The sequence below is a fragment of the Podarcis cretensis genome, assembly GCF_951804945.1.
Source record: "Podarcis cretensis genome assembly, chromosome: Z".
NCBI lineage: Eukaryota > Metazoa > Chordata > Lepidosauria > Squamata > Lacertidae > Podarcis > Podarcis cretensis.
Window position 1 is genome coordinate 29,980,694 of NC_137184.1, and position 24,065 is coordinate 30,004,758.

The 24,065-nt window shown below is 43.7% G+C and overlaps 1 protein-coding gene across 3 annotated transcripts in view; it reads left to right on the forward strand.

Annotated features, from left to right (window-relative positions):
• LOC307207623 (connector enhancer of kinase suppressor of ras 2-like) overlaps nucleotides 1-24,065 on the forward strand; it is a 331,548-nt gene that overhangs the window by 251,751 nt on the left and 55,732 nt on the right. For all 3 annotated transcript variants that reach the window (XM_079961622.1, XM_079961621.1, XM_079961620.1), the window contains exons 14-15: nucleotides 1,245-1,279; nucleotides 16,220-16,268. In XM_079961622.1, the coding sequence (XP_079817748.1) occupies nucleotides 1,245-1,279; nucleotides 16,220-16,268 (84 nt within the window). The remainder of the gene's footprint in view (nucleotides 1-1,244; nucleotides 1,280-16,219; nucleotides 16,269-24,065) is intronic.

The following is a 24,065-nucleotide window of genomic DNA, read 5'->3' on the forward strand; positions in this document are numbered from 1 at the left end:
TAACTTTGAAAGGGACAGGGGGAAACATTTTCCTAATTTGAAAAACAAACAAACACCCCACACTTTTTACATTGTCTGTGGACACCTAAAATGTTTTATAAATTGTTTTCCTCCCAGAAGACTCTCCCTGACACAGTTTCCTCTGCTTACCTGTTCCAAAGTTGGCTACTCTAACTAACTTCCTCTAGCAAGGGAGACTGGTGCATGGAAGCAATCACATATGTCCGATACAGATGCAAACTTGCACCTGAGTGCACATTCACATTCACATTGCATTGTTCATAGAGGCCACATGGTTGGGTGAATTCCTTGAGTTGATGGGGGGACACATCCACATCTAGGGTTCTTTGAATGTTCACTACTCCGTTTTTTAGCCTTCTCCTAATTACGGTAGTCCCTTCCCTATAGCAATGAGAATGATCCTGAGCATTCCGTGACGCCAAAAGCATCTCAGGTAGTGTCTGGACAAGATCACAGACAGACAACCAGGTGGCAAAGAAAAGCCAGTTTTAGGGCCAAACTAGACAAAACGTGTGTGTGTATAATTAATAATAATAATAGGAGGGACTGTGGGAAGAAGAGGGCCAGATTCATAGTCATGGAGTTGGAAGGGACCACGAGGATCATCTAGTCAAACCCCCTGCTATGCAGGAATCTTTTGCCTAAGGTGGGACTTGAACCCGCAACACTGAGATTAAGAATCTCTTTTAGACCAAAATTGTGATACTGGGAAGGTTAATCCTTCTCCATAGTACCATTTCCCTGACAAGAAATGCTCCCCAACCCCTGGAGGTATAATCTGCCATTATGATTGTGTGTGTGTGTGTGTGTGTGTGTGTGTGTGTACACACACACACAAACCTAGTATGTGTATCTACTAAAAATTGTAAGAGAGCCAGTGTACAGATCGACCTTTTGCTGAATTTATTGAAAATTATCTATACCAGATTAAAAACGAAAATGAAACGGTCCCCAAAGCATTTCCATTACATCTCTGGTTATTCTACATTATGCGGTCAGTATTTCATTTTTCGTGTAAAATCATTGTTCAGAGTGGGTGCAACTTTTCAGCTTCCTTCCTGTTAGAACAGCCGTGGTGGTGGTTTGGGGTTTGTTCTGCTTCCTTGTTTTCTTGGAGATAATGTAACTTTGATCATATTCGGGAACTCTTTCATTCTTCTCAGTTAACCCGAAATGCTAAACGTCACTCTCTTCTTCTTCTTTTCTCCTCTTCCTTTCTGCAGAGAGCAGGAGAGGCAGTCGGTGGTGATTCTGAAAGGTAACTATTCTTTGCCTTCTTACTAATCAAATTGTAATTAGAGAGTTGCTGCCCTAACTGAGCTTCAAAAATGTGCTTGTGATTTTCAGTTCCTTGCAAACTTTGCACTTTGTAAAAGGTAGCCCTGCATAGTTTGTCAAATAGCATGTAGCCAGTAATGAACAGCATTAAAAAACCTCTCTGAAGTGGGCCATTAAAGATTACATGAGAAAGAGATGGACGCTGGAGATTGACCATTTTTAGTCATCTTCACTTTTTTTGGTAATTTAATTTTAAAACAAATATATAATGGATTTTTAACATGGAGCAAATATTCATTTATTCTGATCTTTGCATCACACCTGACATTTTTTAAAATAAAAAATACGGTTTTATCAAATGCTAGTCTATGCAAAATAGTCTCATTGAAAATAATGGACATGACTTACACAGCTCCATTAGTTTCAGTGGGTTTGCCCTGAGTGTAACTTAGTTGGATGCGTCCCTTCATGTTTTCAAAGATGTTTACAACATGGGATGTGCCAGCTACACGTTTGAACAATTTTTTCTTTCCTTGTTTTAATGTCCAGTGATGAACCATTTGCTTCCTCCCCTCCGCCCACCTCTTTCTGACTATTTTTGCTTGCTTTTAACAAGATCTGCAACTGGTCATGATGCAAATGCATTTAAGGTTTTAAAAGTATTTCACAAACAGACCTAGGGGCTGTTTCCCTTGAGTTGCTGTGATGGCCACTGGACTGTTAGGCTTTAAAGCAGAATTTGACATATTCAGGGAGGTTAAGGCTATCAACAGCTACTAGTCATAATGGTTGTGTACTGCCTCCAGCATTAGAAGCAGTCTATCTCTGAATACTGGTTGCTGGGAATCACAAGCACTTAGGATCCTGGTGAGCCACTGGGAGCACAGAATGTGCCATTGGTCTGAACCAGTAATGGTTTTCTTATGTTCTTATGGGAGGCTGGCCACTTCCCATAAGTCTTTTTTTAATAAAATTTGGATCGGGGGTTATTTATTTTTTACTGCTCTTGAGAGACAAGAAAGCCTGTGCTCCAGTATTATTTTGGCACTAATCCTGGGCTAGTATCCAGTATCTTTTAATTGAGGGAGAGAAGGGGCAAAATCTCATACATGACATGGAAACGAAAAAAAGCTTCATTGTTAAAGGGTGATGCTTAGTATTCATTTTGTGCATCTCTTTGAAGTACTTTATGTATATAATCTTAATAAACATTACAAAAGCCGTGTAAAGTAAGTCCATAGATACCAGAAGTGGTGGGGAGAGAGCTAAAGACTAAAGAAGGAAGAGGTCTCTTATGCTCAAATTCTGCTTGCAAGAGTCCAGTCTGGCACTGTGAAAATAAGATGCTGGACTGGATGGGCCATTGGCCTGATCCAGCAGGCTCTTCTTACATCCTTATGTTCTTATGTTAAGATTGACTCATGTCATCAAAGTATACATAATGGAGCTGATATTTGGCCCATGGATGTCTACCTAATAACCTGTAACTTAATGTGAATGTAACAGGTCAAGGGGCTTTTATAGAGAAGTGTAGAGTTAGCAAGTTCAGGGGTATCCAGCATTTATGGGCAACTGCCAAGGCCCACAGCTTGGTGTATACACAGAAGGTGTATGTGTCTTCGCTGATTTCATTTATTTCTTATTCTATATATATCCCACCTTTTCTCTCCAAAGAGCTCAAAGTGGCTTACGTGGTTCTCCCCCTCCCCGTTTAAGCCTCAGAACAACCCTGTGAAGTAAGTTAAACTGGGAGTTGGTGATCATCCAGTGAGCTTTATGATCAAGTGCGGGGTTTGAACCCTGGTCTCCCAGGTCCTAGCCCAACCCTCTAACCACTATGCCACACTGGCTTGCCTTATGCTTCTGGGTCGTGGCACAGATTTGGTCCAGCAGGAGAAGGGAAGCAAATGGACTGAAATGACAGTGGTTAAGAGGTGGGTTTACCTAGGGAAGAGAGCCCATAAAGGCATCTTGGCCAAGCTACACACTGACACACACCTCTGCAGCAGGAATGGGGAATGCTTAGCGCAGGTGCTGCCTGCAGCTGAATTTGAAATGGCGTCTGTTCCCTCTTTTCAGCAGAGAGCAGCTGAGAGGGAGAAGGGTTTTGATGCTGTGCAAAGTGTCTAATGGCATCTGTTTCTGCAAGAGGAACTGATAGAAGAAGTTCAAAGCGGAGGGTAAAATGTCCTGGTGGAGGTCAACTCGTTTCCTTGCAGAACGTTCCCCATACATGTTGCAATTGCGTGTGCATAATTTTTGGGATGCAGTTGCATTTGGCATTTGGGTCTTTAAACTGCAAGGCGGGGCTTGCTGTTCAGCTGTGGATTAACATTATTTGCATTCTTCTTGGAGCATTGAGTTCCTTTTGTCTATGCACATTTAGAATAGAGAAATGATTTTGGAAGGCTTTTAAAATAACAACAACAACAATGTGGAACTTGTGTAGAGTGGAATTGCAAAGAAACAAGTACATGTCTCTATTTCCATGAGAATAACATTGTGCCTGTGTGGCTAAAGAGCATGCTATTGTGTGTGCATCTCGTCCCACCTGCTGATACAATGCAGCCCTCCACAGCTTTCCACAAGCGTGCTGCAGCCAGAAGAAGATTTCCCACACCTGCTGTGTGCAACCTCCACTCAGTTGCACCGTGCCTTTGAATACCAGTACCTGGGAGCAATTGTAGGAAGAAGGCTACTTCCTTCAACCAGCAGGTGGCCTTTCCAAAAGGAGTTCAGCAAGATTCTGGCCTAGATGAACCTATGGTCAGATACAGTACTGCTCTTCATAGGTTCTATGTTATTTCATTCTCAGGTGCTCTAAATTCCTGTTTTATATCTGTTGTAAAAGTACCCTCGTCATCCTGAATGTGCCCAAGGAGGCTAAGTCTCAACAAATTCAACACAGGTTAAGCATTTACCCACATCTGCATCCAACAAGAGCTGGGGGGGCATGTTTCTTCTCCCCTGTACCCCTGCAAGTGATTTCATCTGCAGCCCACGTTCTGCCTTTACAAAATGTGTACAGTGAAATTGGGGGTCGATACATTTCAGCTGTTTGCCTGCCCTTCAGAGAGCTTTGCCTTGCCTCTTCTTTTGAACGGTGGCGTAGTCAATCATAGGCCCATTAAGGCAGAAAGAAAAACATTTGGTATTGAACACTCTGCGCATTATGTTACTTCTTGCGTTCAATGTCAAAAGTTGAAAACCCCAAGTATAGGCAGAGCGGGATCGTTTTATCAGGCCACGTTTCATCGTTACAACTCTTGTCAGATATTCTTAGCAGAATGTTAGTTCTGTAAGGGAATAGGCGAGCTTCTAAGCACAAATATAGCATTAAAATAAACCCCCAAGTAATCTTCCAGAAAAATAAAAGGAAACGCCTCTGAAGTTTTATGTCCAAAATAATGGATGGTGTGCAATGTGGAAGTGGCAAGAAATATATATTAGCAGATCCACACCATACATTTAAAGAAAATTCAATGCACATTTAAAGCATGTGACTCCCTCCACCATCCTGGGAACTGTAGTTTTCCTCCCACAGCTACAATTCCCAGCACTCTTAGCAAACTTCAGTTCCCAGGATTCTTTGGGAGAATTCATATGCTTTAAATGTGCATTGAAACTATGTTGTGTATGTGCCCTAAGAATAATTCCAAAATCCATCGTTGGGTAATCCCTTTTATTACAAAGGGCTTCCAGAGGTCGTTGCATTACAACTCCTATAATCCCTGATGATTGACCATGCTGGATGGGGCTGATGGGAGTTGGAGTCCAGCAACATCTTGAGGGCCACAGGTTTCCCACCTCTGATTTATTAGAACTAGCAAGCATGTCACAAAACAACTTTTCAAGATTGGGGAAGAACTGTAGCTTAGTGGTATTCCCTTTTCATGCAGAAGGTCTCAGTTTTGGCCCCTGGTATCTCCAGGCAGCATTGGGATATTAGTAGTAGTAGTAGTAGTAGTAGTAGTGGTAGTAGTAGTAGTAGTAGTAGTAGTATACCACCTTATACCCACAGGTCTCAGGGCAGTTTACAACATAAGAGCACAATATGAAAACACAAAATACATAAAAAAACCACAACCCAATAACAACAGCCCCCCAAAGTAAAGAGAAACATGGCAGTTTTTAAATTAGCAAAGATAATAATAATAATAATAATAATAATAATAATAATTCATATTGTTTCACGCCACCCCAATCTTCAAGCACTTCAAGATTCCAGGGGTTCCAGGCGCTTACCCAGGGTTTCTGTTTCCTTTTGAAAATGAGGCACATATATCTTCATGATACATGGTTTGTTTACAGGATTCACCACAAGACCCAAAAGGGTCTTCTTTCTCCCATAGCTTTGGATTCAAACAGAAATCCGCCATTGCTCTGCCTCTCTGCCTTTCAAGCCTGCAGCTTTTTCATCTAGGTCACATCACACCCTTGCCTTTCTAAACTCAGGCTTTATCTGTTGAGGGAGGGGACCCCCAGCCATTTGCTATCTCACATGAGCCCCTCTTAATGGCCCATCAGCCAAGAGGCTAGCTTGGCTTGATTAGCTTTTAACACTCGCCGGAGCCAGGGATTAAAACTCTGGCACCCACAAACTCACAGCAATACATATATGGACAAAAGTTCCAAAGAGTTCACATATAAACCTGGTCCCTTATTTATTCAGTAATCTGGTGGACAAATTTAAGATGGTCCGCACCCAGACACTAATGGAATCCAATGGATTTCTGAATGCACATGGGGAGTTTCCAGTAGAAAGAGCAGGTGGCCCTGCTGAAACCCTTGCCATCCTGGGGAAGAGCAGGGCACATCAGGCTTTTGACACGGTTGTCTCTCTGAGCTCCCTCTCTGCCACTGTGGAGCTGGATGATGACGAGAGCACAAGTGGGAAAACGTGAAGCACAAGTAAACAACATGCCTACTCTGTGGTGTTGAGGTGGCAAAGAAGGGCCATTTCTCTGCCTCCATCGCATCCTCAGGTGTCCAGTGCAGCTTTTCATATTGTCTGTGAACTGTTAACATCTCCTCCAGGAAATGGCATTTTAGACCATTTGGAAGCCCACCGTAAATTATTTGCAGTAATCTGAGTGCCACAACCACACTTACTTGATTATATAAAATTTCACCACAGCACACAGTGAGATGAGTAATGTAAGCTTTTTGTCAGAACCGCAGTGGAATGGAAACAGCACTGCATGAACAAATATGCAGCAGGGCAGAAATCTATGCCTCCATGCATTCCTGTGTCCTATGAAGCATCTCCAATAAAAACACATATAAAACAATTTCATATGTAAGAACAACATCAAATCCAATACAAATATACAGAATTAGAGCTATGCACCCACTTCAGTCAAAACCTCAACTCAGCCCCAAATTGGGCTAATTCAGGCAGTTCCAGGTTTGAGGTGGCCCCAGATCACCAGAAGTCAGGTTGGAACACCTGGAGCAACCTGGAGCTGTAAAAAGGCAGCGTGGTTGGGCATTAGGGGAGGGCAAGAAGCAGAGGCAAGCGTGCGTTCTAATTAGAAAGCAACTCCCTTTAACTCTCTGGGACTTCATTTCATGTATGCATGCACAGTGGCGCTCTCAGGGTAGCATGGATAGGGTGGTGTGGCTTACCTGGCTTTGCAGCTCCACACATCACTATCAGGGAAGGTGAGGGGAGGGGCAGCTGGGAACTCTGTGGTGTGTCAGTGCAGTGATGGAGCCAAGCTGCACTCCTGCCACTGTACCTGCATCATGCAGGGCTTCCTATGACCTCTCCATCCTTCCTCTCAGTAACCAGTGATGTTGGGAAGCCTGGGCTTCTGCCTCTCAGAGAGATAGAGAAAAAGAGATATAGATATACTGTATTGGCCTGAATATAAGCTGCATCTGCAAATAAGCCACACCTTTAAAATTCAGGGTGGGGGGACTACAATACCTGGATATAAGCCGCTCCCTTAAAATTCCGCATAAATGGAGTCATCGACGTCAGGGAGGGCGAACCTCCGCGCAGCTCCATGGAAAGAGATGGGGCAAAGGGCGGGAGGCAGAGCTGTGATTCTGCTTCCAAAAGCTGGGAGCCTCCCTCTTGAATTCCTGGCCAGGCTTTCAGGCTCCTGCTCCGCCCATGAGGAAGACAGAGGGAGGAAGGCATCCGGGTTTGTGAGGTTGTGGGAACTCATGTCCAAAAATAACCTGCAGAGGCACGGAAGGAGGATTGAGAGGAGATCCCATCTTTCCGCCGCTGCCCCCGCCCTGTAATTAAAACTGAAATGGTTGGTGTGTAAAAGCCAATTTTTGTAAGGTCATGAATTTAAGCCGCACTTTAACTTTTCATGGTCGGAATTTGGGGGGAAAGTGTGGCTTATATTCAGGCCAATACGGTAACATCAGAGCGGTTTACAACAAGTGCACATAAAACCATGTAATAAAAACCAAATAAAAAAAAAGTTAAAATCAGAAATCAGCTGTTATAGAAAGATGCCTGCATAGGCCTGGCAGAATAGAAAAGTTATCAGCAGGCATTTAAAAGTTGGCACAGAAAGTGCCCACTAAATCTCTACTGGCAGAGTATTCCATAAAACTGGGCCATTGGCACTGCAGGCTCAGTTTTTTGTTATCACCAACTTGGGGAATTTCCAGCTACATTCTTACAGATGATATCAGTGATCAAGCTGGGATATACGGGTTCAGGTAGTCTCTTAGGTACCCTGGATCTAAATTGTTCAGGGATTTTAAAATTAATACAAGGGTCATGAACCTGGTTGTAGATGGGCTACCAATGCAGAATAGTGCTGCTGTTGTTGTTGGCTAGATGCCTCCATCAGCAATCTGGCTTCTTCATTCTGCTCCAGCAGGAGCTTCTGAAGTGGGCCCAAGGGCAGCCCCACATACAGCACATTGCAGTAATCCAGCCTCAGGGCATGTTGCGTTCAGAAATCAGGTAAGCAACACAACTCTGTTCACCTACAGCTACTCCTTTCCCTTCCCTCTGCCAACCACACATTTAACCATTAGGGCTGTTCCTCTGGATCAATACAGTGTCGAATCTGGATCAGGGCCACCCCAAAGTGCAAGATCAGGCCCCAGATCAGGGGGTCCATGCACAGTTTTGATAAGAATACCCACTTCTGACTACTAGTCACTGGGAATCGCATGTTGGTGCTTATGTCCAGCCTACAGGTTTCCGACAAGCATCTAAGTTGGCCACTGTAAGAACAGGATGCTGGACCAGATGGGCCATTGGCCTGATCCAGGAGGGTTCTTCTTACGCAGAGGCTGCTTCCAGGATAGTCCTTGTGAGCGTCATGCCATGTGCCCCACTCTTGCACTGCCTGCTCTTGAGTGTTGTCAGAAGACTCCAGTACATTTGTTCCTAACTTTCTCTTCATCTCGTTTTATTTATTTAATAGGAAATGTAAATTACCTTGTTGAAGAGGCAGAGAGACAAAACAATCTCTGTCTTGGATTATGCACACATCTTGAGGGGCTCCGCTGTGTTGTTTAAATGAAACAACTTTTTTATTATTAAAAAGAAATCCTTTTCACTCTAATTAACATTGGGTGAACTGAAGAAATACTGGCGCTGTGATTACGTAAATGCTTGTCCTTATTGTCAGCTTAATACATTTATTTACAGGACCCGTGTGTGCGTTTGGTGGATTGCCACTGTGTGGCTGTTCAAATGAACAAGAAGCACTTGCTGTTCGTTTTTAGCATGGCAATCAGAGCTTTATTAAGATTTCGTTATAAGCATGCAATGGGAAACTCGTTCAGCCAGCACACAACTTGCCTATGTCTCCCAAGAGTTGTTGTTAAGATCATTCCTCATTTGACCAGATATTGAAACCTGCCCTTGATTACTGTAGCTTTTCTGTGCATTTATTTACTTATTATTTGTACTTATATCCCATCAAATGGTCCCAAGGGATATGGATATATATATATATATATATATATATATATATCAATATCACATATATCACAATCAAAACAGGCTCAAATGATCATTAAAATCATACAGTAAAACCATGAAGCAAAGCAAGAACAAAATTAAGAAAAAGGCAACACAGAACAGTGATGTAAGTTGTAGCCACAGGTGTGGGTAAAGAGATGCTTCTTGAGTGATAGTTGAAAAGCACACATTGATGTTGTGAGATGCACCATCAGAAGGGAGGTCATCACAAATGGACCCATCAAGGTGAGGAAAGTGGATTGCAGTCCTAGTGCTCAGATGTAGAACCCAATGTCCTACCCACAAATCCTGGCTGGCTCTATTATTCAGCAGAGTGAATGGACGTCTGAGGCAGCTGGTTTGGGGTCACATATTTGTTCGCTATTTAATGTATTTATTTATTTTTGTATCCTTGCTTCCAGGCAGAGGCATTTGTGGCGCTTTCTGCCTCAGGTGCTAAATAACTTGGCCAGCCATGTACACTATGCATCTGGTGGGGTGGAGGGGGGCAGGTGTTGTTGCTATTTGCTGTTCTGCCTCATGCAGAAGAATGTATTGAGTTGGCCCTGACAACAGGAACTGGCTGGCTGGATTGATGTTCCCCTTCCCACTAGCCAAAGGGAATGGTGCTGATCCTCATGGGAGGAACATGTAGATGTCATGACCGAGATATAGGTCATTGTCATGGGGAGGCCATTCCCAGTGGTATCACTGCAGAAAACATAATGTCTGCTCCAGTTTATAGGATTACAATAAAACCATCTAACCACGGAGCAATCCAATGAATGCAGAGATGGGAGAGGCATTCAGCTCACATTTTAAGGCAAACCTACCTAATTCACACTTTTCTGAAATAATACACAAACCTAAATAGAGCCATCTCCTGAAATTTGCCCTTCTCTAAATCCTGTCATGCAGTTCTCCAGCCAAGTAATGTGTACTGCATTATATTAGGGGAAAATGGCTTGCAAAAGTATATTATGGAAAATGTGCATTTTAGGAGAAATTTGCACTAAAATGCTGATGAGCTTTCAAAAGGACATCAGTCACAAACTGATGTGGAAATGAGGAGAACTGAAACAAGAGAAACCAAAACAAATGTAAGAGTTCCCCATCTCTGCTCAGATGTAAATGTCATTGAGTTCAGTGAGACTTACTCCCAAGTAACAGTGAACAGGACTGCAGCTTCAGTAGTAGTATTTTTAATTGTCATCATATGACAAGCTCTCTATCCTGCTTTAAAAAAAAAGCCCTTCAGAGAAAAAACCCAACAAAATGCATTCATCCTCTCTGTTTGACCAGAAATGTACTGAGTCATTGCTATTTCTGCTCAGCAGCCCTCCAGTCCAAAAGCTGCAGGAAGTAGAAAGGAGGCAAAATAAGTTTCTCAGTCACAGCTGGGTCCCCTCCACCAACCCCTCAGGCTGCTGACCCTTAAAGAATGCTGGCTGTAGCCAAATTAGCAGCAAACTAGCACTTTTGCTTCCCACTGCTGTTAACACCAAAAAGGCAGGCAAAGGAAAGAGAAATCTCAGGCAGCCTGGGAATGCACATGACTGCAGTTGTGTCCCTTTAATCAAACCACAGGCCAGAAGCCACCTGCTTTGCAGACTTGATCCATGATTTCAAAGCAGCTTCTGTTGCTCGAGTGTAATATGTGGATGTCGGGGGACCTAAGAATGTCCAGGCTCCACCACATGATTTAAAGTTCAGGTCAGATGCTGTGAGCCCATCCCAGGATGCTCCAGTTCTGAACTCTGAAAAGCCTCCCCGCTAACCACCATGGCAATGTCTTGGTCTTCTGCAACCATTCTTTGACCTAGCACAGAGATGGGGAACCTTTCGCCTTCCTGGAAGATGCAGCACCACTAAACCTAGGCACCTGCAGTGATGGTGCTGTAACACAACAAAGATCAGGCTCTCCATTCCTCTGGCTGCCATGGTGTAGGCTGGGGGTCCTTTTCAGCCAAAGGGCCACATTCCTTTCTAGGCTAACTTCTGAGGGCCCAATGCCAGCAGAAAGTGAGGCCAGAAGAGGCAAGGCACAAATGTTGATTTTACCTTTCTACACTAGGCCTGTTTCTACACACACTCAGAATAACATCCAGATAAGCAGGAAGCATGATCAGAGTTCAAGTGACATTTTCTTGCAAGGCAAGAACACTCAAGTAGGGTGCAAAGCAGGCCCAGAGAGAGGTGTGCTCTGCGGAAAGTCCCAAAGGCCAGATAGAGGGGACTGGAGGGGCCCACATTCTTCATGTAGGTAGTAAGATTGCTGGGCTCCAGGACTAGAGTCTAGGATTGGAAACTCCAGTTCTTTACACCCACAAGAGACGTAAGCATTCCCAGAGGACCAGTATCCAATTTCTATGCATTGTGATCCTGCTTCAAAAACAAATCCATGTAATTTCAGAAAGGCAAGATCTTGGAAGGCGAGGAACATATATGTCAATTGTTAAGTATAATTTTTAATGTACATTGAAATGGGAAATAACTCCAAAGTGTCTATACGTATACTGTGAAGCACAGCATGGGAATTTCCATTGAAGCTAAAGAAGAGCTGAAGAGAGAGCCTAACATTAATCATTAAGGGGGGCTGTATCTCTGTGCCTCACTCACAAGGGGATGAGCTCAGAATCACACAAAAAGGATTGTATTACAAGTCTATGCATATCCTAATCTGTGGGTTTCCATCTTGGGTGGAATGGATCTTCGTTCTCAAGCTACTGAAGGGAATGGAAATACTAATCTCTCTCCAGGAAGCTGGAATGGATAAGAGACAGAGCTTTGATTTTTAGCTCCGGATGCAATATGTTTTGTAAAGTGCCTTATACCTGGACAAGTATACAAATTATGCATCTATCTGAATGTAACTTTATTTGTTTCAAGTTGTTTTGAAGTTAAGTTCTGCAGTAAAACTTGTGAAGCATATGACTGAACTGGGAAAAAAAATATTTCAAAGAAGAGTCCATTTTTATTCATCCGATTTGCTTCCATATGCACAATATTAATATCTTCAATATTCACATATTTATTTGCTAGAGGCTCTCAGGACCATCTGACCTGTTCTGCCTAGATGGGGGTTAAAGTGCATGAATGCCACATGCAAATCATCATGCATGTGACAATTCGAGTGATGGTTTTATGAATCCAAAAAAAGATCACCGGTGTTTTCTACACACGCATTACAAAATGAACAAAATGTTTCCACCATATTTTTTTGCAGAAGCATGCGTTTTGTTGTGTCTACCTGTATGATCTCTTTGTTTTATTCGAGGCTTACACTTCCTGCATGGATGTGCTCTCCGAGTAGGGAAAAACACTGTGTTCAAAACTGTTCATGGATACATTCTCATTTTCCAAATGATTAGGCCTTTCAGCAGTCTGTTAGCCAAGCTTACCCATTTCTTTACTTGGAAGTTTGCAGAGAGAGAGAGAAAAAAAAAATCCTGCTCCCCACAAAAAAAAAGAAAAGATTCATGTTATTCCAGTTTTGTGACATGCAGTAAACCTTTGCCTCAGCAGGCTTTTGTCCAGTCAGAAGGGCAGCTGTGTGCTGATTGTAAAAAATGAGTCTGAGCATTGAAACTGACAGATTCCAGATGGGTCAGATCAGTGGTTCCAGAAACAAGGGAGAGAAAACACCCTGGCAGGATTGTACGAAAACTTTTAGCAACCTTATGGGCAGTTTGAAATAGGATCATTCAGGCCAAAGCTTGTGCATGTAATCTTGGATTTCTTAAACAAAACTCCAGAAGATTGTTCACTTCTCCACATTTCAACAACTTTGCAAATTCTTTTTTCTTTTGAGTCCTCGTGAAAATTTATCAGCATTTTAGTGCAAATTTCTTCTAATGTACATGCTTGAATGCTGTTCTGCAACTTCAGTAATAAAGTGAACAATGCTGTTCTGCCTATTATTTACATATTTGCAAAGCAATTTTACCTAATATCCCTATTTTTCCACAGCGGTATTTTTGTATGTCACTAACATTTGCATTTTAATGCACACTTTACCCAGGCAATGTGCATTTTTGTATATATTGAATGGCTGGAGAACTGCATTCCAAAATTCAAAAATGTATGAATTTCAAGGGATGCTTGTATTTTGGTTTGGACTTTGTATTAGAAAGTGTGAATTATGTAGATTTGCCTTTAGACTGAACTGAATCTAATCCCCACCCTTACATAGTGGCATGTGGCATTTCTTCCACCTAATACTCTCCCTTCATTAGTGGTGCACCTTGGTAATATGGTGCCCTGCAAGAGGCCAAAATATGATGACCCCTGCCCGCTAGCCCATGTGGCACCTTCCCAAAGCTGGGTAAGGGAGACACCAGGCTTTGGGAAGCAGGCACCAGGCTCTGGCATAGTCCTAGAACCCCTTGTCTCCTTCCCAAAGCTAGGCAAGTACTAACTAGGTTTTGGGAAGAAGGCTGGAGGACTCTGTCAGAGCCTCACTAGGCTTTGGGAAGGAGGCAGAAAGGAACCCCCTTGGCCTCTGCACCCTGTGTGGGGGAACCACTTGTGTTGCCCTAAATCTGTCTCTGTCTCGGAGGGCATTCTGTCCAGAGTTCCATTCCAATGTTTGCAGTACAGATAAAGCCTTTAGAAACAAGCTTGCCATTTTTGCATTACACTGAATTAGCCTCGAGAATACAAATGATCTGAAATGTTTAAGAGGGATCAAGTTAGAGACTTTCATTTTGGGAAGCATGAAAAGCCATCTATTTCAACACCATTGGTGTTGCAACTTCAGTAATAGCTTTCCCGTGGACAAGCATCAATTTGCAGATATTTATTATAACTGAACTCTTAATTACTTGAGGGGCAGAAAGGCACAAGATGCTCATATTAGGAAGGATTCTGCTATAAATAGCCAGAGCTAGAATGAAAAGGAGAGAGCCAAGCCATGTTGGAGGATTTATCTGTATGCTTGTTTCACTTATTTCCCTGCATACCTTCTTGTTTAGAAAGGTCTGCAAATGTGGCTGAATGGGGCCTCCCACTAGGATGGATAAGAAAATAGAAATGTTTACATTTAAAGGTGAACTTACCTAATTCACACATTACAAAACAATATGTGGACCGAAACACAGCCGTCTCTCAGTCTTGTAATGTAGATCTCCAGCCAACAAGTATACCGAAAAGCATGCATATATTAGGGAAGATTGCTTTGCAAAAATGTGTTCATTGGGGGAAATGCATACAAATATGTGCTTATTAGGAAAAATGGACACTAATGCTGAAGAAAAATATGAACTAATCTGGAAATGTGGCGAACTGAATTTAAGCATAGAAAAACACAAAACTGAAGGAAACCAAAATTGTCAGAATTGCCTTTCCCTGTCTCCCATGCAGGTTTACCTGGTCAAATCTGCTTAGGTTCACAGTAGAACTGTGTTGGGATGCTTGCAGAATTCTCCACATCCAAAACTCCCTGTGGATTTTGGAGTTCCAAATTGACTAGTCTCCTTTCCAAAATGGAACCAATGCTTTAGGAATCCTCCACTAATCTGGCTTGTTTTTGTTTTTAATTTCTGGCTCCTATATAGAACAATTTCCCACACTCTATGTGTTCCTCATGTGTGCATCACGGTAAAACCCTGCAAAAAAGCAATCTGTGCCATCATATATATGTACAGTTCTGTCAAAATTAGTTTGGTAGGAGTACATGCTGCACATGAAGTAAAACACCACACCAAAAAGAATTGTGAAGCAATTATATATAGGCTTGCATTAGGATTGCTTTATTGTAGGGTTTTACTAACATATACATGCAAAAGAACTGAAAGCCACAACAAACTAACCACACTCTGATTGTGGAATTAACTTCAGGAATACTAGTGAAACTGGAATTCAGGAGTGGGACAGAGGCTTAAGAGGAAGCAAACTCATAGTGCAATACAAGAGGGAGTTGAAGAAACTTACTCAATGGAAAGCTGCCTTCTGCTGAGTCAGACCTTTGGTTCATCTAGCTCTGTATGGCAGGTATGGGAAACCTTTGGCTCTCCAGATGTTACTGAACTGCAATTCTCATCAACCCTGGCAATTGGCTGTGCTTGATGGGACTGATGAGAGTTGTAGTTCAGCAACATCAAGAGGGCCAAAGGTTCCCCACACCTGATCTGTGATGGCTTGCAGAGGTCATCCAAGGTTTCAGGTGGAGGACATTCATATCCCTCTGTGAAAATGCCCGGGTCTGAAACTTTGCATGCAAAGCCGATGCTGTATCACTGAACTATGACATTTCTAATTCCTACAGAAGAGCCATAGTTCACTGGTAGAGCATATTATTTACACCTAGAGGTTCCAAGGTTCAAGCTGTAGCATCTCCAGGCAGGAAACCTGTCAGAGTAGAGAGTGCTGAGTTAGATAGACCAGCGGGTCTGATTCAGTACCAATGCAGCTTTCCATGTTCCTAACTATGTCAGGTTGGCTTCAATTCTTTCTGGAGACACTTGTTTTCCACCTTCTCATTCCCAATCCCCAGCCCCTAATGCTAGCATTAATAGAGATCAGCTAATCAGCTTTGAGGATTGCTAAAGCAGATGCTTTCCCATGAACCAGTTACATTTTCTTAGGCTGATCTCCCTCTCCGCCAAGCTTTTCTTAAAGCTAGTATTTTGAGCAGACTTTTCCCTGATTTCGCAATCTTCTTTACAAACCAAATCAACGCACGTTGTATTAAATAGCTCAGAAGACTTTGAATGACCCTGTTCTTCTTTGATTTGGGGGAGCCGTTGTTTGTGTGGCTCTTACTGAGCGGGTCTAAGAACTACCTACTTATTCATTGATCCGTCTTCGGATCAACGTCTGTGTGTAAGAGAGACGTGCTAGGTGAATAAGCCCCATGCTCAGGCAGGCAAGTAAATCAGGCAGTCACTGAGCAAATAAACCATATTTATTATTCATTCAGATTGTATTTGTCTGAAGTTATAGACTCTTCCTTTCCCCTCAATCTCTCTGCAGGTATGTGAGTTCTGCCACTGAGCGACAAGGAGGCACATCCATGAGGAAGGTAATTCCTTGCTAAATGACTGTCCTATCCTAAGAGAAATCATTCATTGCTATGTGTTGATAATATAGAGTTGTCTCTAAATTTGTGTCTATGCTGGTGGGCACATCTGACAATCCAGTGTTATGTGTGTTGTTTTTCAAGCAAAGGCTAATGTAGATTTTTTTCCCCAGCTTATCACCCTGCAATGTACTGCTGAAATGATGGATTTGTAAGCCATGCCATTCCTTGAGTATATAAGAAATGCTTAGCTGGATTACTTGCACCAGAGAGCAATCAAGCGAAGCTTTTTGTTCCCAACAGCGAAAACTTTTGAAGAATGGGACAGAATGGGCAGTATCCAATGCACTTGTTCCATTAGCATGATAATTTGCCCTTGTGCAATTGAATTTCCCCCTTTCTTCTCCACCCACAGCCTGCACCCTCCTCATATCTGCTCCAGAAGGCTTGGGGGAAATCCAGAACAGATTTAGGGGGCATGCTGCGGTGTGGAGAGGGGCAAAAGTCTGGTTGTGCAGGCATAAATCATTTTGTAATTGAACAAGTTACTTAGTGCTGCATTGGATACAAGCCCATGGGTATAGCAGCTCCCTTTTCGTTTGTCCCCAATATCTGTTAATCAGAGATATTCTGCTTCTGAATACTGCTTCTGAGGGGTGTGTGGGGTGTTAGGGGTGGTACCTCTGGTGGGGGACACGTGTTCCTTCTGAGGTAGTTGGTCCACCTTTGGTCCCCAGTGTGCACTCAGCTCTCACCTGTGGCTCCTGGATGCTGTCAGTGTGCCACAGCAGCCACACCCCAGGAAACTGCTTCAACAGCCTGTCTAAACCAGGTAAGGGTAGCAGATGGGTCTCAAACTCTCGGTGATTTAGGGAATTTCCCTGCACGTGAAGACAGGCTCTGGCAGACTGAGCGGACAAGACTAATAGTGGGTCACGAAGGCACATGTCATAGAGAGAAGCGAGGGGCGGATGTGGCTCGTCAGCCTGGGAAGGTAACTTATCTAGGAGCAGGTAAACTCTGGTCTTAAACCTCTGCTGCCTTATGGGGGACATCTCCGGGAGAAGAAGAGGTTATGGAGTAAACCCTAAGCAAATAAAGAGTGGAGTTCCTAAGACAGTTGGATGGCACCTTGTATGCCTCCTTTGGGCAACTCCTGCAGCCAAGCTGCTGCCAGATGTATTGCTTTCCTTTCCTTTGGACCACATCAGCGAGGCCAAGAGGAGGGGTCTTGTTATCTGAGCAGCCTAGGACCTTCATGCACACTGCCCAGGCTTGCTCTCCAAGGAGGTCACTTCAGTGCTGTTAGCGCAGCGGTTTGACTTCACCCACAGAGGTGCATTGTCTATTGAGATAGATGGATGCTAACTGCTTCTGAACATGGAAGCTCCATTTTGCTGGCACACCTTAATAGATGTGGCATGCATCAGAATGGGCGCAGTGTAAAAATAAAAAAATAAAAAAAAAGCTGCTGTTCAGAGATCTGGCCATCCATTCCCTCTGAGCTGCACATTCCACACTCTGCCCAATTCTGTGTTTTTTCCTGGTTTTTTTCCTTTTCTTTTCCAACTGTCGTTCTACATTCTGAATCCACCAATATGGCTGCACTGGATTCGCTCCCAATCCCAAAATGAATCAGGCCAATTTGAGAGGGTCCAGGCTTGGCAGAAGCCAAGTGGAGCAGCCCTGGGTTGCTGTGGGTTGGGTCAGACTTCCCAGAGCAATCTGGAGCAGGCAGCAGGTGGGATGGAGAAGCAAGCAGTTATAGCATGTTCCACCACAGGGAGTGCAAAGGGAAGGAGAACCCAGCAGGATTGAACCCTTCACTCATCAGCTGTTGAGCAGAAGATTCAATCCTGTGGAGTGCCTTGCTTCACAAGCAGCCCTAGGTACCGAGAACACTCAGTCCACACCAGCATGGGTATATGTTTGGTGGGGGGTTTTCTTCCAAAGATTTTTTGAACTTCTACAAACCTCAAGAGTTCATTCAAGTATACAGTGGTACCTCTGGATATGAACGGGATCCGTTCCGGAGCCCAGTTTGCATCCTGAAGTAAACGTAAGACGGGTCTGCGCATGCGCATGAGGTCATTTTGAGCGTATGCGCGAGCAGCGAAACCCGGAAGTAACGCGCTCCATTACTTCTGGGTCACCACGGAGCACAACCCGAAAATATTCATCCCGAAGCTACTTCAACCCGAGGTATGACTGTACTAGTATTCCCCACCACCACTTGTTTCTCAATGGACCCATGTTGGTTAAAATCCTGATGACACCTACAACCTGAGTTTGCTGTAAGAAGGAATGGGTTTCTTTTCCTGGTTAATTGTGAGCTGCATGGTGATTTCCCTCTTGCTCCCTGTCTCCCCCAATCTACTGCCAACAGTAGGTTAGTCTGAGTTTGAGCATCAGGAATCAGAAAAAAAGATATTTCTGCCTGTTACTATCATTGCACCATTCACGATTCTTCAAATTTCTGTTTCTTCCTATTAATCCATGTTTCCCACCCCCCATACAAAGTTCCCTAACCCAGAACTTCCCAAACTTGGGTCTCTAGCTGTTGTTGGACTACAAATCCCACCATCCCTAGATAGCAGGACCAGTAGTTGGGGATAATGGGGGTTGTAGTCCAACAACAGCTGGCGACCCAAGTTTGGGAAACCCTACCCTAACCTAAGATTTATTTGCATGGGTGCTCCACCCCCATCTCCTGATTGTCCTGTTCTCCCTTTTCCATATCCTCTCCAGATCTGCACAATCCCTTTTGAGAGGAAATGCCCCAAGCTGTATCTAGTAGATGTACCTAATGGGAACTGTATTCATTGTGGAGGGGAAAGGTTTGCTAGGTAGAAGGGAAGCAGTGCTGTAGCCAAGTCTGGGCAGCATCTTGTGGTATGGCTCCAGTTTCTCCAACTCATCTCTCCTATACCATATACTCGGAGGCTCACGTATCCTCGACTGCATTCAGTTCTTCCCTCAAATCACAGGGTGAGATCCAATGCAGGGGGAGCAGACACCTGTTCATGTGGCAGAGTTCCCGACCTGCACCCCACATGCCACTAAAATCTTTCCTGGAGAGTAGGGAGACTCTTTTTTGCTGTGACTAGGGACATAACCAGGGACCAGGAGTCCCCTTCATCAGGTGATGGAAGCAAGGACTCCAAACCTGAAAGGGAAAGGCACTGCAGGGGCAGTCAACAAGAAACTGCTCCCCAATGACCCTGTGGGACCGGTGACCCCGCAGCCTGAGGATGTTGCACTGATTCCACAGTCCCTGGAAGACCTGTGCCTTCCCCACCCTGTTACAGTAGGAGACTACTAGGGAAGGCTGGGCCCCTTTAAGTAGAGCAGCCTCTTGCAGCACAGGTGTTCTTAGTGATTAGGCTGATCCCTCTGCTGCAAAAGGGCACTAATTCAGCTTGTTTCTTTCTGGGGTAACTTCAGTTTGCTGCATTCCTTAGCTTGCCAGGCTACAGAGCAGGTCAAGAGGATGAGTAGAGCAAATGTAAGTCCTACTTGTGCATTCAAATTTCCATTGTTCAAGCGGATTCCACCCATGGGATCCAGTGCAGCATGGCCAGCACCAAGGCATAGTTCTGCAGTTAGGACCCACTTGGCATGGAAGGAGAGAGGAGCAATTAACTTCCAATGTCTCCTCTCTCCTGCCCTGGCCGAGGAACTTCTCACTTACTATGCAATATTGCCTGGATAAAAATAGAGGGGGAAATTGTGTGTCTGCAGTCCTATGTATGCCTGTGATAGCAAATTTCATAGTTTAACAATGACTGTGTAGTGGCCTGCTTCTTTTTCTCTCTGCAGAACCTCCTGCCATTCTGCTTTGTTGAATGGCTCTGGGTCCTGGTTTTATGAGAGGAGAATATTCTCTCTCCCTCTCTCTCTCCCCCTCTCTCTCTCTCTCTCCCTCCCTCTCTCTCTCTCTCTCCATTTTCCCTCACAGTAGATTCAGCTGGTTGTACTAATAGAAGAGCTGCAATTCAAACCCACATTCAGCCACATTTTACTCTCTGGCAAGGCGGCAAAGGAATTTGAAAGGAAAGGGTGCTGCCATTTTGTGTCCACATATATGCTTTTGCCTGGAGATGGTGCACTTGAGCTATGAGAGATATTCTCCACTTGCTCCTCAGGTTTAAGTTCTAGAGATCTGGACAAGGGATCTGGAACTGAAAGGAACTCCACTGTGTGTGTTTGTGCACTAGTGGGATGTTTTAAAAGCATCAACCGTGTCTTTTTATGCAGCAAAATAGAGTTTGTGTTTTACCAAGGGCAGAAACCCCCAAGTAGGGCTTGCCTCAGTTGAGTGACAGGAAGAATAAGGCGGAGGGGTGGGACTAAGAGTGGTCTCCAGCACCCTCGTTCCATTACTGCAAGGATTTATGATAGTGCAACAGAAGCTTCCCCCCCCCCTTCTATGTCCCATGTGCAACCTGCACCCTCCACAAATCTGCTGCAGAGCGTGAGGGGGAGGGACCCTCAGAACAAATGGAGGGGGGTTGTAAGAGGAGGAGAGGGGAGGAGTTTCATTGTGTAAAGCTTAATTGTTGCGTTAATAGAGCAAGAGATTTAGCATTGCTTTGGATACAAGCCCCAAAGCCGACAAAAAGCTGGATCCATCAGTTTAAAACAGTGCAGCTGTTTAAGATGACCATTCTGCCAGATCTCTCCCCCTTGCTTTTTGGATTGGCTTTGCTGAGGCATTTCCCTGTGGTTACCCTGGGTATCTAATCCAGCCCCTTGAATATGCACGTCCAGATGCTGTTGGGAAGAGTCAGAGCGGGCGTGGGGTGTTCGTGAGATGTTATTGCTGCTTGCCAGGAGGCTGCTAAGAGTTTTATGGGGTCCCCCCCCTTCCTCTGGGCTATTCTTCATGGAGTGAACGTGGGGTAATTAGCTGAACCACCAAATACTCTGAACAGAAGGCCTGGCAGTTCCATTGGCTTTGCAGTGCACGTCTTGCATTTTAAACTCCATTCTAAGTAATCGAGAGCAACATTGTGTAGCAAAGTGCGCAATTAGGTAGGCATTCAGGATTTCAAACAAGGCACAAACTTTGAGCGCAGCTGCTGATAGCATTCATTTTCTTCAGACTTGATTTGTGTGGCTTTTGACAGGGGATGAGTAATCTCTTGCATCTGAGAGTAAATTTTGTCATTTATAGATGCAGATTCAGCTTCCAGACAGATAATAGGTTGTGCTACTGCTTGCTTTTTTTTAAGTTACAGCTTAGGAAGTGATCCGTTAAGATTCCATAAACATTGCCTTTGGTCTAAACTACTTGGAAAACTTAGTGGAGGGTTTTATGAAGGAATCAAACTATTGGTTAAGAAGATTTTAAAGACTGTAACAAATGACATGTTTTCACTAGGTCAGCAAGTGCTTGATAGATTTAAGCCAAATTTTGAATTGAGCAAGAAATAGAAAGCTCTTAACTTCAGCCAGTCACTCTCTTCTGGGGGAGATGAGGTAAACAAAGATCTCTTTAACCCCCTTTATTCCAGGACTAATGGGACGCGGATGGCGCTGTGGGTTAAACCACAGAGCCTTGGACTTGCTGATCAGAAGGTTGGCGGTTTGAATCCCTGCAACAGGGTGAGCTCCCGTTGCTCAGTCCCTGCTCCTGCCAACCTAGCAGTTCGAAAGCACCTCAAAGTGCAAGTAGATAAATAGGTACCACTCCTGCGTTTCCGTACGCTGCTCTGGTTTGCCAGAAGCGGGTTAGTCATGCTGGCCACATGACCCGGAAGCTGTACGCCGGCTCCCTTGGCCAATAAAGCGAGATGAGCGCCGCAACCCCAGAGTTGGTCAAGACTGGACCTAATGGTCAGGGGTCCCTTTACCTTTACCTTTATTCCTGGACTGGGAAGCAGCCAGTTCTTCACTTGGTTGCAGGGAAGGGGCTTATAGAGCAAAACTGCAAGTTACATTGAAATACATTATTATAAGTCCCTATTTAAAAACACAGAGAGCAAGAAAATGCAACTGCCGATAGGGATGAACAAATTAGACAGTTTTGATTGCTTGCCATTTCTCATTTTTTTCAATCTTTAGTATAGTTTTCCACATTTCTACAGTAGTTTGCAAAGCCTTTTTTTTTATTCTCCATGAAATGTAATCAGTGAATTTCTCCTAATATACACATTTGTATTCAGTTTCCCCCAATACACACATTTTTTGCAAAGTAATGTCCCTAACAAAGTGTATTTTTAAATAGTATCTGCATTTTTATACACACTTCACCTAAGTACATGCATTTTTGTGGATATTACTTGGCTGGTGAACTGCACTGCAAAAGTTTGAGAAGCACAAATTTCAAAGGATGGCTAAGTTTCTAATCACATGTTGTTTAGAATAGTGTGAATTATGTAGATTTGCCTTTAAGTGCAAAATGAATCAAACCTTCCCCATCCTTAGCTGCAGGAGGGAGATGCAACTTTACTTATAGCAGCAAGGTATGGATGTTTCTACACCATGAGAGGCAGTGAGCAGCACTGTGGAAATGTTTTAGTGTAGAAACAGCACGGAAAAGGGCTCAAACGCAGTGCAGACAATTCATTCCCTTGCCCTGTGCCTAGATTTAACAATGTCAGGGGAAAAATGCTAAGCACATCTATGTCCTTGAGTGGCTTACTCCAGAACAGTCCGAGCTCAGCTCATTGATATCTGTAGAACTTCAATGAATGGTTTTCAGAATTGCACGAAGAACGTATCAGAATAATAATAAAAAAGCTTTGCCATTCTTGCTGTGCATACTGAGTTATGATTATGCGATTTGATAGAGGCACTGTAGGAAATTGTGAAGCCTGTGGATAAGAGATTGACAAATAATGTTTATTTATTTATTTTCTTTCCTCCTTATCGGAACACAATGCTCTTAGCCCCTTATGAATTACTATCTTCCTTAGCTGCCTCAGCCAAACATTGCGAGACATTAAAAAGCATCACTTATCTGATCATAAGGGAAGATTGTGCGTCACGTTCATTGGCTTTCTCTGTGCTTGTTTTGCATTTGGGACTTCTGTGCATCACTTTCAGCTGCATCTAATTTTTTCGCAAAGCAATTACCAGCAGGTGTGAGGGCAGCATTTTCCTTGGGATGGCATCGTGTCTGGAAATGGGGAATAACCCTTTGTACTACCCCCCACTGCGGTCCTGATGAAAACCATGCAGCTTGCGTGTGACTGCTGCTAAATGACACCCACACCATACATTGAAAGTACCATGATGCAACTTCAGTAGTCATGTCTTCCCCCAAGGAACTCTGGGGACTGGCATGTGCTAGGGGTACTGTGAGTTGTTAGGAGACCTCTATTCCTCTCACAGAACTGCAATTCCCAGAGCTCTCTGGGAAGAGGAATTGACTGATAAACCATTCTGGCAATCTGGTGCCCTCCAGATGTTTTGGACTATAACTCACACCATTCTCAGTCTTGTGTTCAGCACATTTCTATACCAGCTTGCTTTAAAAAAGGTCCTCATGAAAATTAGTTAGGATTTTACTATTCATTTATTCTAATATACACATTTTTGCAAGCAATATTCCCTACTATTTTTGAATGTTATTTTCACTAATGTGTGTATTGCCCAGTTTCCCCTAATATTTGCTCAAAAACCTTCGGGTTTCTGAAATATGGCAATCCTACCATTGCCTGCTGGCCAACACAGAGTCTCTCACCCCTCAAAGAATAGGGGCCACTACCTCCTTGCTGAGATAGTCTAGCATCCTCTGTTGATGGTTCCCAGAGCGGGACTTTCTAATTAGATTTGAGTGGCCATGGTGAGTGT